This window comes from Alosa alosa, chromosome 3 (genome assembly GCF_017589495.1).
Source record: "Alosa alosa isolate M-15738 ecotype Scorff River chromosome 3, AALO_Geno_1.1, whole genome shotgun sequence".
NCBI classification, from domain to species: Eukaryota; Metazoa; Chordata; class Actinopteri; order Clupeiformes; family Clupeidae; genus Alosa; species Alosa alosa.
The window spans coordinates 30,339,734-30,356,588 of NC_063191.1; the positions used below are offsets into that span (position 1 = coordinate 30,339,734).

At 40.9% G+C, this 16,855-nt stretch overlaps 1 protein-coding gene and 1 long non-coding RNA gene across 3 annotated transcripts in view; one reads left to right on the forward strand and one right to left on the reverse strand.

The window, feature by feature from the left end:
- plekhm3 (pleckstrin homology domain containing, family M, member 3) overlaps positions 1–16,855 on the reverse strand; it is a 58,234-nt gene that overhangs the window by 29,927 nt on the left and 11,452 nt on the right. Inside the window, exons 2-3 of the mRNA XM_048238624.1 lie at positions 13,841–14,285; positions 6,098–7,033 (exon numbers count right to left, since the gene is read on the reverse strand). Of these exons, the coding sequence (XP_048094581.1) occupies positions 6,098–7,033; positions 13,841–14,261 (1,357 nt within the window). The 5' untranslated portion in view covers positions 14,262–14,285. The remainder of the gene's footprint in view (positions 1–6,097; positions 7,034–13,840; positions 14,286–16,855) is intronic.
- On the forward strand, positions 2,178–4,438 carry LOC125291786. Of its 2 annotated transcripts, XR_007193066.1 has the most exons (4): positions 2,178–2,280; positions 3,325–3,392; positions 3,575–3,749; positions 4,121–4,438. It is a non-coding gene; the product is annotated as an uncharacterized LOC125291786 (long non-coding RNA). The 2 variants fall into 2 exon arrangements; XR_007193065.1 differs by lacking the exon at positions 2,178–2,280 and having other exon boundaries at positions 3,247–3,392.

A 16,855-nucleotide genomic window follows, 5' to 3' on the forward strand; every position in this document is an offset into this window, starting at 1 on the left:
CGTTGATTTTCTACAAGGACCTAGATTTGGAAAAAAGTGATTCATTAAGTCATTAAAGGTAGTATAAACTTGTTTTTGTACGCATTTGGTATCAATCATACGTTTTTTCTTTATATGCTATATTTTATTAACCCTTTGCGGATGGCCTATTCTAATTTCGGTATTCCAGTACCGATGACATTCAGTCTAATAACTCTGCCATGCCCCAACTGATTTAATTATTGAAAACTTCCTCAAAAACATCACATCATAGGCTTTCTGGCGATATGATTGGTTAAGCGATTTGTGGCAGGAATTTGTTTTGCGAGAGAAAAATCAAGACTTGACGTCTCCTTCAGCTGGAGGAAAAACAGCAGTAAGCACTATGCATGACTCATCTCCATGTTGTCTGAAGGAGAAACTGCTGGATCAACTAAGGAATTTTTTTATGTTATTAGTGTGCTTGCTGAAAGCAGCACACTATTGCTGAAAGCAGCACACTATTGTTTTTATGTATTTTTATTACACTTTCTTCTGCCATGGGAGTCTATGCATGGCAGCCCATGCCTTTGTATAGAGCTATCACAGGTTACTCTATACAACCACAGGTGGCAGTGTGGTGACTATATAAAACATATTGATGTCAATGGGGCATTTTGCCCATGTTCAGGGTGGAAAATAAAAAAGAAAGATTTGCATAAGACAAGTCAAATTGGTGTTTTCAAAAAGAAGGGATCATAGAGAATAAGGAAAAACATATTTAAAAAATCTTTGTATATTCCCACAAGGTGTTTGGGTGCTCTGAAAATGATAATCAAAATGATTTTTCAGACTTGTGAGGTCTGCTGTTCAGACCCTGAAGGGATTTGTTTTCTGTTCATTGCTTTTTGTGAGAGTGTTTCTACTTATCTCAGTAAGAAAAATAAATCAAGAGCCTATGTTGAGTACAAATATGTCTTCTGAAGGCTTAAACAGAGCCCAGCCAAAAACTCCAATAAAATTTGTATCAACTTTGAGGGACAGCTATGACCATGCAGGATTATCCAGACCAAACGTGACGATTTTGCTACATACTATTCCTATTTATGTACCAGCATGCAAAATTTGAGCCTCCTACATGGTTTAGTTCTTGCGCTGTGGGCTTGTAAACTTTGACAAAAAAAAGAGCCCGAACAAAATGGACACCCCCCTCCCCCTGTAAAACTGGCTGTATCTTGGAAAGTATTGATCTTACATAAGAGTAATTTTACAGTGTGTCTCCTGGGTAACATAGGTACACCTGGTAATTTTTTCAGAATTTTTTGAGACCTAAGTGCGTGGGCCCTGGTTGAACTGACGTGGAATGACCCATATAACTTGTTAGATTCGAGACCTAAGTTCGCTAGCTCTGTGCCTTCCTGTACGCGCTATGGTGCCCGCCGACCCTGGCCAACGAGAACCCGCATGAGATGTGACGCAGGACGTCCCCTGATTAGCTAGTCGGTAGGCGATGCAATGTGCTGATGTGGCTCTTCAGAAACGCTGTCAAGACCGTGCCAAAATTCGCTGATTCGCAGTTCTCAATGCTTCGGTTTACATGTAGAGCCCCTCATTATGCTACCGTGTAAGTGTGGTTTATTTTGAGCCTGGTTAGTGGTATAGAAATAGCGATTACTTTTTACTGTACGAGTGCCCCGAAGGCTAGCGTTAAACGCCAATAAGCGGTTTGCAATAAAACTGGTCACATTCGACTAGCATGAAAACAAATCCCAGCAAACGGTCGAACTCGGTACACATGTCTTATGAACACCTAGGTTCATTTTGCGCCGGAATTGTCCTTTAAGTATTGTATTTGCAGACAAAGTACTGATTGATGCCATGTGGGTAAATAAATGGGTACCAGACCCTCAATATCACTAGTTTTGCACTTTGTTCCAAATCTATGGCTTTATATACAACTAATGGGCATGGAGTATAAACATCAAATGGTTCAGTCAGGGATGGGTACCGAACACTGTACTTTTACCGGTACCGACCGAATTAGGTCGGTATTACCAACACTGTAAAAAGTTTCTGTAAATTTACACCCAGATTCCAACATTATTCACCTGTTTCCTTCAATAAACAGGACTTTCCAGTCATTAGTAAGACAAATGTGTAAAATCAGGCTCCAACACTGTTATTTACCACGCCCATAATGTTTATTCTGGAACACACGTACTTCCTGTTATCTTAACGTTACCTTCGATCTGGTGATGGGAAGCTGTCTGCTGAGATAAGACGATACGTTGGAATCATACCCAAACCCATCAACACAATAAGGTGAGTTTATCTGTCATCTTTGACAAGAAATACAACGTTTGAAAGCACACTGGTCATGTTTATACAAGTTGTATAATACAACATCTCTGAATGTTACCCTGCTGAAACGAAGTTAGTAGCAGTGCTATTCAGCTAGCCAAAACCACGCCTTTAAGCCCTTAAGCCATCGTTATCGTTATCACTTGTTGATCAAATTTTACGTTTCTCCATTGCAATCTGAAGCCATCTAAAAGTGTTGGTATGAGTAGGGTATGCGTAGTTTTTTAAAGTTTAACTCGCGTGATTTACCTGCTATAACACTGTTTGCTAGCTAAGTCTGCTTAACATCATCAGTTTAATAAACCAGTGGCCGTATAAACAATATGGCACAAACGGATCAGTGTAGTCCTTCAGTTGACAGTTTAGAAAGCTAATGCTAGTTAGTAGCCTAGCTAGCTTTCCATAGCAGAGGTGGTTGCATGACACGTGTATGGTATTCCTCCGGAGTTCATTTGAGCTAGCGGCATGCAACAGGAAGATGTTTACATGTCATATATGTGGGCATCAGTCCACTGCGTCTATTTATGTGAGCCATACCTAAATTCATGACAATATACCCGATATAGACCTTCCATTCTGTGTTCCAGATTGCCAAATTAAAGAGACATGCAGGTCTTGAATTTCCCCTGGGGATCAATAAAGTATCTATCTATCTATCTATCTAGGTCTTTAGACACACATATATAGAAACCATAAACAATGTGGTTTTGATAAGACAGACAATTTCAAAAGCAAGCACCCTCACTTTGCACACACATTCCTCACACAAACATCTTATCACACCCGCCTCATCACTTTTAATCATTCAATGGCAGACACACATATACACACACACACACACACCTTTCATACTCACCTTGCAGACAACTCACATTCACTCACTCCTTACACACATACACACACACACACACACACACAACACACTCACAGAGATTACATTCACTTTCTCACTCACACACACACATCATGAAGAGTTGTTCAGTGCCTTTCTTTTCTTTTGCTAAGGGATGTGCGACTGTAGCTGATGTTGAGTCTTCCAAGCCTACCTGTGACGCCTCGCCTGATATTACTAGGTATGTTTGTTTTCATTCACTAGAGTAATATTGATCAACATATACATATTTAAATCAACTTTTGAACACTAAATTTTTTTTCTGTATTGAATTTTGTTTGGACAAAATCCTAAAAGGAATCTAATCATAGTTGACATGTGGATCTATATCTTAAATTGAATATGATAAATTCTTTTTTTCAGGTGAACGACAAGGTAATCATCAAAAGTGGATGGTCAGCATTGAATCCTTAATCGTTTGTGAAGGGTCCAACCTCGCCACATTTCTAACAGGGATTGCGACATGTTTCTCCACCTTCTATATTCTGAATCTGCAATATCAGGAGGAGGCAGCGTGCACCCTTGAATTCTTCCAGAGGTAAGTTCATGTCACACTTTCGAACCAGAGTTTGTTTTATGTGTGGTATGTATTGGGGGGGTTGTGTAGTAGTCTACTATGTAGTTATAAGCACTACTATGCAGGATTACACCCTCTGAAGAGAGCAATCATGCATAGTACTGCTGTAATAACCACATAACACTATACTTCTACTTCATACAACTGATTAAATCAAATATAAATGCAGTTACAGTAAGTAATAAATGTCAGTTAATTTCATTGTGAGAAAGTGTGTTAACGTTACAAATTCACATCCGATTCATTCACTTTGGCACAATTTTCCTCTACATGAATCCTAGTGTACCCTATCAGTTTTTGTAACTCTCTCTCTCTCTTTCTCTCTCTCACAGAAAAAGGCCCAGAAGAAGCCTAAGAACAATCACTAATAAGTAAAGTGAATGTTACTTGATTTCTCATGAATGTTACTTGATTCCCTCCCTGATTATCATTTATACTCATCTCTTACTTTAAATTCTTCTGGACATAATCTGTCAGTTTATTCATTCTCACATGTACACAAGGCCAATGCGATGCAATGATATTGATAATTGATAAATATCTGTGATGATTATTCTGTATCTTATTTGATTTTGAAATAGTACTACTTTAGATAACATGTCTACATTTTACATACATAAGTGATACACAAGCCTAATGCGATGTTTTTATTTTCCATGATAATTCTTTTTTGTACCTTATTTCCGATTTTTGAAATACAACTAGATCAATGTGTCTACATTTTACATTCATAATTGATACCACGAGCCTAATGCGATGTTTTTTGTTTTTCATGATAATTCTTTTGTACCTTATTCCTTGTTTTTTGAAATACGATTTTCAAAATACTACTAGATAGCGTGTCTACATTTTAAACGGGCCTAATGCAATGTATTTGTTTTCCATTGTAATTCCTCTGTATCCTATTACCTGTTCTTTGAAATCCAATTTTCAAAATACTACTATGTATCTACATTTTACATTCATACATGATACACGAGCCTAATGCGATGTTTTTTATTTTCCATGATAATTTTTCTGTGTCTTATTCCCTGATCCTGAAATACGATTATAGTCAGTCTACATGTTCCTGAATTACTATTTACTATTATCTTGCTTCATGTCCCTTCATCTTTCAAAGATTACTTTACTGTTAAGACTGTCAAGTAAGTGCTGTGAAATAAAATATCTGTTAAACTACAAATAAGTAACTGATGTGAAAAATTGATTTTTATCTTTAAAATGTTCATTTGAGAGTGGATGAACTCAATATATGGCACTTGTTTCCTGTAATTGTAAAAAATTAAAGACCTGTTGTGTAACTAACGTGAAGATCACATTTTTTCTTGTTATGAAAATGATGTTATATACTTAACAGGAATTTAATGTTATGGTAGTCTGCCGTTAAACAACGGGAAGCTCCTGGAAATCCTGCCAGTTGTTTCCTGTTAATTTACAGGAAATTAATGTTGTTATTTTACATTAACTTAATGTTAAACCAGGGCACCGTTAAATAACAGGAACTTCCTGGAAACTCTGCTGCCAGTTGATTCCTGTTTTTTTACGGGAAATTTTCTTACAGTGAAGTATTGGTTCACATGACGGTGAATGGTGCTAAATTTCGGTAATTTCATGTGCATCAGGAGTGGAGTGCACCATCTGAGCTCATGTCTGAGTGTAATGTTATGTCTGTGTCAAAAGCAAAAGTTATTATTGCTAACTTAATACGTACCATTTAAACCTGCATGTGTTTGTGAATGAAATGCACCCATCGTTCTGAATCGCAAGTGACCTGAATCCATTCAAAAGGGTAAAGCAAGACTTTAAACAGTTCAAAGTAGGGGTGTCACGGTTCACAAAACCCACAGTTGGGTAAGGGTAAGGTACTGTACCGAAAACAGTACCGTTGGATACCAACGCCGAACCTCAGACACCAGCAACGGTACCGATATTGGTTCAAATGTGATAGGTACCCAACCCAGTCAGTCATACTTTGTCTTCAATCCTGGGCAGGTTAGGAATAATACTTTTTAAGATATTAATGCTCAAACGTGATCTCCAAGATTAGGCATTTTAGAGAGTGTAGAAACAATACAAATTCAAGTGTGAAAACATTTATGAGAATGGAATTTAACAAAATTTTACAGGTCTTAGTTTTGGGACTTAAACATTATTTACACAAACTCTGAGTAAAACCTGAGATGGTGCAGCAACCATTTTCCTGGAGTATGTCTGATTTGACATGGAATGACCCAATTACTATTACAGTAACAAATACAAATAGGAAGACATTTTCCCAGACAAGTAGAATTATGGAACAGACTGGATACCTGCACACCTGAAGTTCTGGGCAGTCAGTCCCTTCTCCACAGCCAAGCATGTAAGGATGCTGAGGAAGCTGGTGGTGACTGACTGGTGATTGTCTTTCTGAACTTGCCCATGGAGACGCTCTTGAGTCTTAGTTAGAGTTGAAAGACCAGGCTTGCTGTCCTCTCCCAAAGAGCCCCGTCCTCTCTGTGCAGCTACTGCAGAACGCAAGGCCTCCACCCAACTCTGTGCCTTAGGTTCATTCGCTGCCTGCATACAGAGTACCTCATTTGCAAAGACTGCCTGGAAGCGTAAACAGCCACTTTCCTCAGATGCATCATGCTGCACAGCAAGGCAGGATGCAAGGTGATATTGGAGCAACGGTTCAGACAGACAACATTTATCCTCAGTTGGGAAGGCTTGCAGATGAGTATGTGTGAGCACAAAGTTAAAGGCCCTCCAGTTATTGAGGTCAGAGAGTTGCTTTAACTGGCCCACCTTGAGGACACTGGTGCACTGTTCTATGAACAGAGGTAAGGTTGTGGGTCGCTTGGTTGGAGTAAGCTGTGCCAGCAATGTGGTTGAAGCAGATGCTTCAAAGGCAGTTCTACTGGAATAGGTCGGGTCTTTCTGTGGTCGGGTGGCAATTACACATGCCCATAACAACCTGCTCCACTCTTGTGCCTCCCACTGGCAGGAAGCTCGAAGCTGCAGGAGGGTACTGTTAAAAAAGAGTGCCTCCAGCACATGTCCATCTTGGCCTTGCAACGGACCAACTGCCTGGCAGTGAGAGAGCGACAGTGCAGTACAGAGCTGCCTGTTACCACTACTGTCCAGGCTGTACAGGCGAAGTTCACAGTTGGTAAGTTCGACATGACATGAAGTCCAGCGGCCCCTAGTGCCCTCTCTCTGTTCCAGCGCTCCCTGTTTAACCAAACTGGAATCCCATTCTGGATTTGCTGTAACAGAAAACAAAACAAAAGATCATGGAAAAGAGAGAGGCACTTAACTCGGAAACAAAGAGTAATCTCAAAATGTATGTAAACTTAAAGCATTATACCAATTTAGCATAAACACATTTTATCACTATTTGTATTATTCATACTAGACTTTTTGAAGAGCTCCTGTCTGATGCCATAAAAACGTCTCAGAATGTCTAAGCAGGAAGAACAATGACCGTGTTGTATGTGTTGGGAAAGGAGGTGATAGTTTAAACAAAAAATTGCAGCTGGCAACATGATTTGCCAGCCAATTTGCAATCAGTGTCTAGACACAGTATAGTAAATTGATGGAAAGACACAATTAGTGTCTCTTGTGTGTTTTATCATAGAGGGTGTGGATGCAGCCCATCTCCACAAAATCAATGAAGTGACCCATATGGCAGTTTCGTTCCATTCGGGCCATAGCCAGGCGTCCCACATCAACATGGGCCCAAGCCCAGAATTTTTAGAGTGAGAAGTTCTCAAAGGGGGTTAGTCCATGGGCCAGATGAGATGTCGGTACCACTCAAGGTGGCAAAGGTTGCTTATACTTTTTGAAAAGATACATGTCTGTAGTTAACATTTTTGTCTGATAACCCTTCTGGTCACAGCTAAATTAGTGTTATCAGCTGTTAAAGTTACCCTACCCCATTGAAAAAACACATTTTTGATGCAGGTGCCTATCTTGCTATTGGCCTTTGTTAAAGACATATTTGCATATTTGATTTTGTTGTTTGGCATCATAAAGGGGACAATCTGAGCTTTCATTCAAGCCCTTTTGTGAACACTTTGAACAAATACAGCCGACCCTGGAGCTCTTCAAACTTTGAATCACACAATTTTTTCTGCCATTTCCACCTAAATCATCTTTTTTCTTTTAATCCTGTGGCATCGGGGAGCATCAGAGATACAAAATACAAACACTGCAATACTGGCATGACTAAGGATTTACCCATATTATCTCATTCTGAGGTGGTGATTTTCAGCTTTATATCAGGCATGGCGTTGTTTTGACAACCTCTGAGGTTTCCTTTGCTATTGGACTCTGACTTTGTGATTTTGTAGTTTATTTTGCTATTGCTGGTCCTGTCTGTACTGTCTGACCACTTCTATTTGATCTGAGCTTCAGACAGTGACAAATGTATGCTTGTTTGTGCGAGGCCAAAACAAGTGCTTGAACATCATTTCTTGTCCATGAAGGAGTTGAGACCCAGGGTATAGACAGAAATTCTTAAGTTGAATTTAATACCTTTTAATACCTTTTTTAATACCTTCACAATATTGTTTAATACCAACACGACTTCGAGCTGCAACTAGCGGCAACCTTTCGAAATTCAGTGTTGGGGGTGACTAATTATAAAGTAACAGATGTCATTTTTGTTACTTAACTTTCTGAGTAAGAAAGTATAGCAATGCTTACAATTCAAATCCATTATCTATTATTACAGTTACTGGATACTTTGTTCCTTTTTTGCTTCAATAAAAACACTGGCCTATACACAATTATTTGTTATTTAATCCTAACCCAAGATAAACAAGTTATTTCATTGTTATGTGTAGGAAGAGCACACACCACTTCTCCAGCATTACACTCTTTCTTTCACTATCATTCTATCTCAATCAAGACAAAATGACAAATGTCTTGAAATTTCGAAACTTTCTTCTAAAAAGGCCCACGACCATATGCAGTACACACACACACACCCTTGTTGTCCCTTGCTCACCCTTGCTGTTGCTTGCAAAAATAACCCCTTAAATGGTGACTTCTGGGGAGCTTTGTGGAAACTAATTGACAAATTGACTATTATAATATATTGATAGCATATTACTATACAGCCTATACAAATCTACACAGGTTCTTATATTCAACTAATTGCAAGTCTATTGGGACTTTGATCTCATCACATACTACATCAAGGGAGTAACCCTATAGCTCCTGAGCAAGCTTTGAATAATGTAAAGGTAACACCTGTTAAACTAACCTTAACATGACATTTACTGAGGGTAGAGCTATAGCCTAAACCTTATCTTATAGCCTAAACAAAGCAACACTGTCAGGCCTATATTTAACCTCTATTCTGTAGTCAAGGTAGGGGTAGCTCATTGCAAATAACCCCTTATAACACGTGCATATGTTTACCTGTTATATTCTTGTTTTTTCCCCTTTCATTTAATTATATATTTGTTTGAATGAAAAGGCCTTCTGCCTTTATGGGGACTTTTAATTTGAAAATGGGTTATTGTGACGCTATATGTAGGCCTAGTTTAGGCTATGTCTGCTGCTCTTACAGCCTGTGTCATTGAAAACGCGATGGCGCAAATGATTACTTTTTTGGATGACAATGACAGCTGGTAGCGTAGACTTACTGATAGCTTCAATGACGCATATTTATGTGGAGACAGTAGCCCTACGTGGCCGATGAGCCAGGCAGTCGACTCTTCCACCTCTGATTACGTCCGCCCATTCTTGTTTGCTGGCTAGTAGACTCCAAAGCGGTAGAAAAGTGGCTCTGGTAGACTCCATATGTGACCTGACGGCATTCACTCCCATCCAGGGGCATTTATTGTCTTTTTACAGACGTGGTAATACGCCTCTTGGCTGTTGCCAACTAGCCTAAGCCAGTCTTTGAATCTCGAGTCCTCTAACCAAATGTCCGAAAAAATAAAATATCCCATGACATCGTCAATGGTAGCGAACTTTTGGTAACAAGTTTAGGCAGTAAGCCAGCCGTATATCCAGTTTGAGCATAGAGTTTGAGGGGGCGCTAAAAGTTTTTACCGCTGAACATACACTGACATATCGCTCAGGTCCTACTCCTTTTATATAATTAATATAATATAAATAAATTCACGCGACTTTTAGGAGATAGGCCTGCACTTAACACAAATGGAAAACATCATAGTTAGTGGTTTGAAAATGTAATACCTCATCAGATGACGTTTATTACTTTTTAATACTTTTAAATGGCCTTAAATTTGGCTAATTTCATTTACTACCTTTTGATACTTTTTACAACCCCGCGGACACCCTGAGACCAGACCAGGGTCAAACTGGAAACCAAATCTGATCGGGCCAATGAGGGGCTATCACAATCACTTTGTGCCTGCCTCTCCTCACTCTCTCCAACATCGCTGGGATCAGTGCCTTTGGGGGGGAAAGCATACAGCAAGGCCTTCGGCCATTCGTGTGCCAGAGCATCCACTCCCTCCTGCCGGGGCAGGAATGTCTTGTGCGCCACGGCGCTATTCTGCAGCACCTCAAAATGCTCCCTCATACTCTCCATCATCGGCCCGAACAATCCAGAGGGGGAGATGGATGCATCCAGCAATGGGGTCTTCTCCCTGTCGGGTAGCTGGGACAGCTTGGAGCCACAGATGGCGTACCAGCCCCATCAAATGGCCCATTGCTCTGCCCTGTGCCAGGTCCAGTGGTATTCCTCCGCAGCCAGCCTCATGCTCTCCCCGGCGTAGACCTGGCGGAAGGCTGTGGTGTTGAGGGCACGGCATGCCTGCCCCACACAGGCACAGTAAGCCTTAGCCGACTGACCGGCAGTGGCCCTGCGCGGCTTAGATGGCAGAGTGGCCGGGCTACCGCACCAGCGCCTCCTCCACCTTGGGCAGGTGGATCAGCCCCTGCTCCTCTGCCCCGTGCAGGGCAGAGAAAGGCCCGAAGCCCTGGACGGGTGATCGTCCTGAATAGGGTTTCCCCCAAGAGCATATCGTCCCCTACACTCTCCTCCGGGTTTGCTCCAGTGAGCTACTCTCGGAGGCCATGAAGGACACCTGGTCATCATCATGAGACCCCAAAGAGCTCTGCAGCCAGCCCAACCGGCACATTCACCTCCCCCTGCTCGACCAGCAGCCACTCAGGAAGCGCAAGTGGCTCCCCAAGAGAGGCAGACTGGGAGGGGGGCCGTTGGCTTCCATCTCCTCAAGCAAGCAAGCCAGCCCGGAAGGGGACAGCCTTCGGCCCCAGCCTCTCGCAGTGCGAGCAGAATTTTGGGACCGCCAACTCTGTCCGGGCATGAAATATACCCAGACAGTTTATGCAAATGGAATGTGGGTCCAGGGCAGGGATGAACTGCCCACACTGCTTCATTTGGGCGGCATCGGACATACTTGCTTTTTTATGATTTGATTTATTATTTTCAGAGAAAATGTTTATTCTGTCATCCGTCAGTTGTTTCAGATCCTATTCTTCCGTTCTCAGACCAGTGGCAATAGACGTCGCTGAAGAATGAAAAAGGGCTTTCAGACATAACCTCCAGAGTATATGTGGAGGTTTGTCAAACGGAGGTCTGACCCTTCGGGTGATTCAGATATGATTCTAACCTGCGGACCTTATACTGACCTATGTGTGAACGACATACACGCACATTACAGAATCTCTGTGTGGCTGTCGAGTGAGGAGTAGGGGCTTGCAGAGTTCGCAAGAGGCGTGTTATAATGCAGAATATATGTGGCCGCTGTCACAGCTGTTGTATTTGCATTATGTAGGCTAAAGAAGAAAAATCTATTGTACGTAGGCTAATACTTGAAGTAGTCATGTAAGTGTGCATAGGCCTACTTGAAGCGGACCTACAGTATTTGTATGTGTGCTTCAAATAAACACATTTATCTGTTTTCAACGTCATGTAGCAGAATTACTTGGCTATGGAACCCAAATCTGGTTTGCGTTGGAGAGAGCATGCACAAACTTGTAGGCTTTATGGTACCAGCCAATTCAGTAACTCAAGACTTCAAGGCCATCATATACAACGTTTTTAAAAAACAAACAAAATACTAACATAACGGGGAAGTGGTTAGTTTTTTCCTGTTTTTTTTTTCCAAAAGCATCTCCCCTGTCCCATGTGGGATACGCACCTGCTAACTACAGTCCATCAAACGTGATTAATGATAATCTGCCATTCACATGCCTTTTGTGTGCTCCTGCAAACTAGTCAAATACTGTATGTGTCTATTGCATTTAAGTAAGGAGCTTGTAATAAAGTTGGGTTTTCTTCTTTTCATTTTCTCTAGCTAGGCATTATTCATTCTCAACAAATATCGGGCTCAGCAGTGAGGTCATGAGAAGGCTATCAATGAACAGAAAACCGACCGTGTTGGCTAACAATTTATTAAACAGTATTAAACTGTAATACAGTATTAAACTGTAATACTGTTATTGCCATCAATGACGACGTCGTACTGCCTTTTCAGCGCCTTCGGCTTATGAGGATTTGGTCTTTTGAATTTCTTTTGGCCTTGCGATGCGGTTGTAGGCCTACATCAACGTGTCTTTTCCCGTTCCCTTCATGTATTCTATCACGACACTGTCTTCGTCATTCCAGGCCGGCGATTTTCTGGACAGCATTATGCCACTCCATCATGGTCATGACCCTGGCATTTAAGTGCTCCCGCCACATGGATGCACAAAAGAAACGTCATTGACATGGTGCCCAACCATGGTGCCCAACCATTTAACATCCGCAGAACCTCCGGTCTTATACGTATGTCTGAAAGCCCTGAAAGAGTGTTTGCTATTGGCCGTGACGGCTAATATATAGCCGAGCCGTTTCGCGCCAATAGAACCTATTAGAGGAGTTCAGTGGTGATCGAGGAGTGTATTCCCATTGATTAACGCTGAGTAGTTCGACTGATAGAGAACCATTAATTTTCATTTGAAGCACCAGGGTCAGTGTTTGTGGCCCTGCCCTGAGGCTTTTTAAGTTTCAGGTTTGACCCTGGTCTGGTCTCAACCCATCATGGACAAGAAGTTATGTTCATGCACCAGTTTTGGCCTCACAAAAACAAGCATACATTTGTCACTGTCTGAAGCTCAGGCAACAGATGCAGATCAAATAGAAGTGGTCAGACAGTGCCGACAGGACCAGCAATAGCAAAATAAACTTCAAAATCACAAAGCCCAGAAGATGGTTGAGTATAAATAAATATAAAGTCAGAGTCCAATAGCAAAGGAAACCTCAGAGGTAGGCAAAACTATCTTTCTTCGAAAAAACGCCATGTATTTTGTATCTCTGATTCTGCCTGATGCCACAGGTTTAAAAGAAAAAAGATGATTTAGGCGGAAATGACAGGAAAATGTGTGTGATTAAAAGCTTGAAGAGCTCCAGGGTCGGCTGTATTTGTCCAAAGTGTTCATAAAAGGACTTGAATGAAAGCTCAGATTGTCCTCTTTAAAATGATACCACACATAATAAAATCAAATATGCACATATGTCTTTAACAAAGGCCAATAGCAGGATAGGCACCTGTGTCGAAAATGTGTTTTTTTCCATGGGGGAGGGTAAATTTAACAGCTGATAACACTAATTTAACTTCCAGAAGGGTTTTCATACAAAAATGCTAACTACAGACACTACAGACTTTTCAAAAAGTATAAGCAACCTTTGCCACCTTGAGTGGTACCGACATCTCATCTGGCCCATGGACTAGGTGTCGTTCTATCCCATTTCTTAGTTTTCAGCCATTTTTAGAGCCTTGTCAGAGAGAAAGTACATAAAGTATACCTGATTTAGATTACCACTAAATACATTTTGGAATTCTATGGAAAATGGCCCTCATCACAGAATGTCAAAGCTGTACATACTGTACCAAAGGAACCATGAATCTCAGAAGCTGGAAAGGCACATTCAGCAAAAAGCACAAAATAGATTTGATGATAGGGTGATCTAGAACCTGGCAGATTTGATATGGAATCTCTTTGAATAGAGGCAATTAGTTCAACAGGCTTGTGTGACACTGGTTCCACATGAGGGTATAAAGACAATAAAAAGGTTGTCGTACCTTCTCCTCTTGTCCTGAAGGCCAAGGTTTTCAACATATTTCTGTCAAGTACTGGCAAGCCATTATCTGTGCAGGTGCTGTAGTTCATATCTGAGTGTGATCGGTTGTGGCCACGCTTAAAGCTGCCATTATTGAGAGTACTGCTATGGACAGCAAGGTCGTTGGTCGAGTGGGCCCGACACCTCTTTCCATGCCTATAGCCCAAGATACTGTGGGTGGTTGTCTGCTCAGTCCAGGCCCAACTTTTTGAATCTTCTTGATGCTGTCCAGCCAGAAGGTTCCACATCCCACTTAGTTTGCACAGTACGGACACCTCCTCTAATCTACATGGCTGTAGTTGGCCATCACCCTGGCTACTTTCAAGAAAGTCTTCTGTGGCCTCCAAGGCAGGGCTGACATCCTCAACTTCCACACCTTCCATCACTTCCAGACTGTCACGACAAAACTAATCATAACAAAAGAAGAGAATACATTGTTCATGAAGCCAAGAAAAATTAGCCAAAAAATCAAACACAAGTGCTTTATTCATCTATGAAATGCTTCATGTGCACCTGCAGAATGTTAAAATTGTTGAGAACATGTCCTGACGTGTTTTAGTCTGTGAATTTGTCCTGTTAGCAGAGTGATAGCAACAGAAAACCCAATATTGAAATCCCTGGGGAAATCTCCTTTATTTTCAAGGCTCAATGTTGACAGACCATAGTATGACATTGTATTATGTATATGATATGTATTGTATTATGATAGCATTAAACTATGGACTCGAATGGCTTATTGCTTTTCTAAAACTGTTACTATAAATACCTGGCAAAGTTTCATAAAGTAAAGGCACAGCAACTATAAATATAACGAGTTATTCCTAGATAATCATTTTTCCGCCAAGAGATATATTTCCTCTATCTGAATGGTTGCCAAGCAACGTCGAGATGCAGCTACTATCAAGTTATGGTAGCGCAGTAATATAGAACGAAATGCGGTCAAGGTGTATGTTTATGCTGGATTTAACAATGCCATTGAACGCGATTCAGCCAATCACAATCAAGGACCGGAACTATCAGTTTTAGAATATTAAAAATTCTTTGAATTAGGTTGTTAAAATACAGTTACTGTATGAGTACAGAGTAGGAGAGAGCAAACAGGTGTAAAGGGCCATCACGTCTGGCATTATTAAATGAATGCCAACATAACATTATTACGTCACGAATATGCTAATTGGAAGGTGGTGTCACCAAGCGTTTACTTGAGACGATGCGCCCCATTATGATGATTAGGAATTCTACGCTCAAAATAATAATAATCAATTCATTGGCTAATACAATAACATAATCAGCTGATGTGTACAGTCCTTTATCTTTTTATCCGCCAGTTGCATTGATTACCAGTTCACGCCTGATTGTTTTAATGATACAAATACTGCAATAAGTTGTAACAGTAAAACAACCACATACAGTACACAACTAAAGTTGTTCATCTAACTTTCATTTGATGTCAAACACAGTGGAAATTGTTTCAAGTTTAAGAGTTACAGTGAATACGCACTAGATTAGTAGGGAAATTTTGCTAATTCACTTGACTTCAGAAATAAATCAATCAGGAAAAATTCACGTTGTAGGCGAGGTCAGTGTTATTGTGCGTGTGCATGTGTGTGTGTGTGTGTGTGTGTGTGTGTGAGAGAGAGAGAGAGACACAGAGAGAGAGTGAGCATGTGTGTGGTGTATAGTGAGACTTGTGTTATTTGACTGGTCATGTTAATAATAATGTCTTTTTCTGTGTGTCAGATTCTGTAAGTGTGTGTATATATCTGTGTGCGTGTGTGTGTTTGTGATGCATGTGACTATAATCACAATAATGATATCTTATATTTAAGTTTCAGATTAATCAGTTGAGGCATTACCAATTTCTGGCACATTTTCTGCTTGGCCAGGTCCCAGGCCCATTGGGTGTCTGGATATCATCATAATCATAATATCTATTAACCTGTTAAGTTTCAGACCGTTCATTCAAAGCATAGAACATTTCTGGCACATTTCATGCTTGGCCAGATGGTGGCGCTATGCTAGGCATCTGAATTGCACATGTGAATATCACCACAATAATGATTTCCAATATTTTATACCTACTAAGTTTCATATAAATCAGTTAAGGCATTGCCCATTTCTGGCACATTTCCTGCTTGGCCAGGTGGTGGCGCTATGCCAGGAAGGCCAATTGGGTTTCTGGATATTCTCATAATCATAATCATAATATCTACTAACCTGAGAAGTTTCAGACTGTTCATTCAATGCACTTTGACTTTATGATACATTTCCTGTTTATGTGCAAGTGTAACCTGTGTTGTGTTGAACCTGCGCGATTCAGCCCTGCACAAGCCCGGACTCGAACCCGCGAACAGCAGCACCTCGGATCGGGAGGTGAGCGCGCTAACAATTGAGCCAATAGCCCAGGCTACTGGCTCGCATGCCAGCAGCACTCTTGAGGCGTCGGGGAGTGAGGTTTACCAACGTTCCACAAGCACAGCTAAGCTAGCTGGCATCCGTTACACAAGACATTAAAATCATAACATATAAGTAAGTATGTGAACCTGCAAGGCGAAACCAGTCGTTTTGCGCACGGTGCTATTTTGAGAAAATCCACGATAAACAAACGTACATGTTAAAATGTCGAATTACACGCTTTTGCATAATTCGACATGATACAGTCTACACTTTCATATTGTGAACAAATTTCACGGACTGTTAAACCCTTACTTTATTTAGGTGAAGATTCAACACATTAGCAGTCATTCCCTTTGTCCGCGCCGCTATAAGGTTTTACGGTAGGCTAAAGCTAAAATGTACTCATTACTCGTTACTCAATGTGTCAGCTCGTTCTCGTTCTTGGCAGATGTAACCGAATATGAATGTAAAAGACTTGCCCTTCAGGGCACAAATGGTCAAAAGCACGAATTTTTTTAAATATCCTGGCATCATTTTAGGCACCAGGAGAAGTTTTGATGCTCTTTGTCTGTCTCTCACA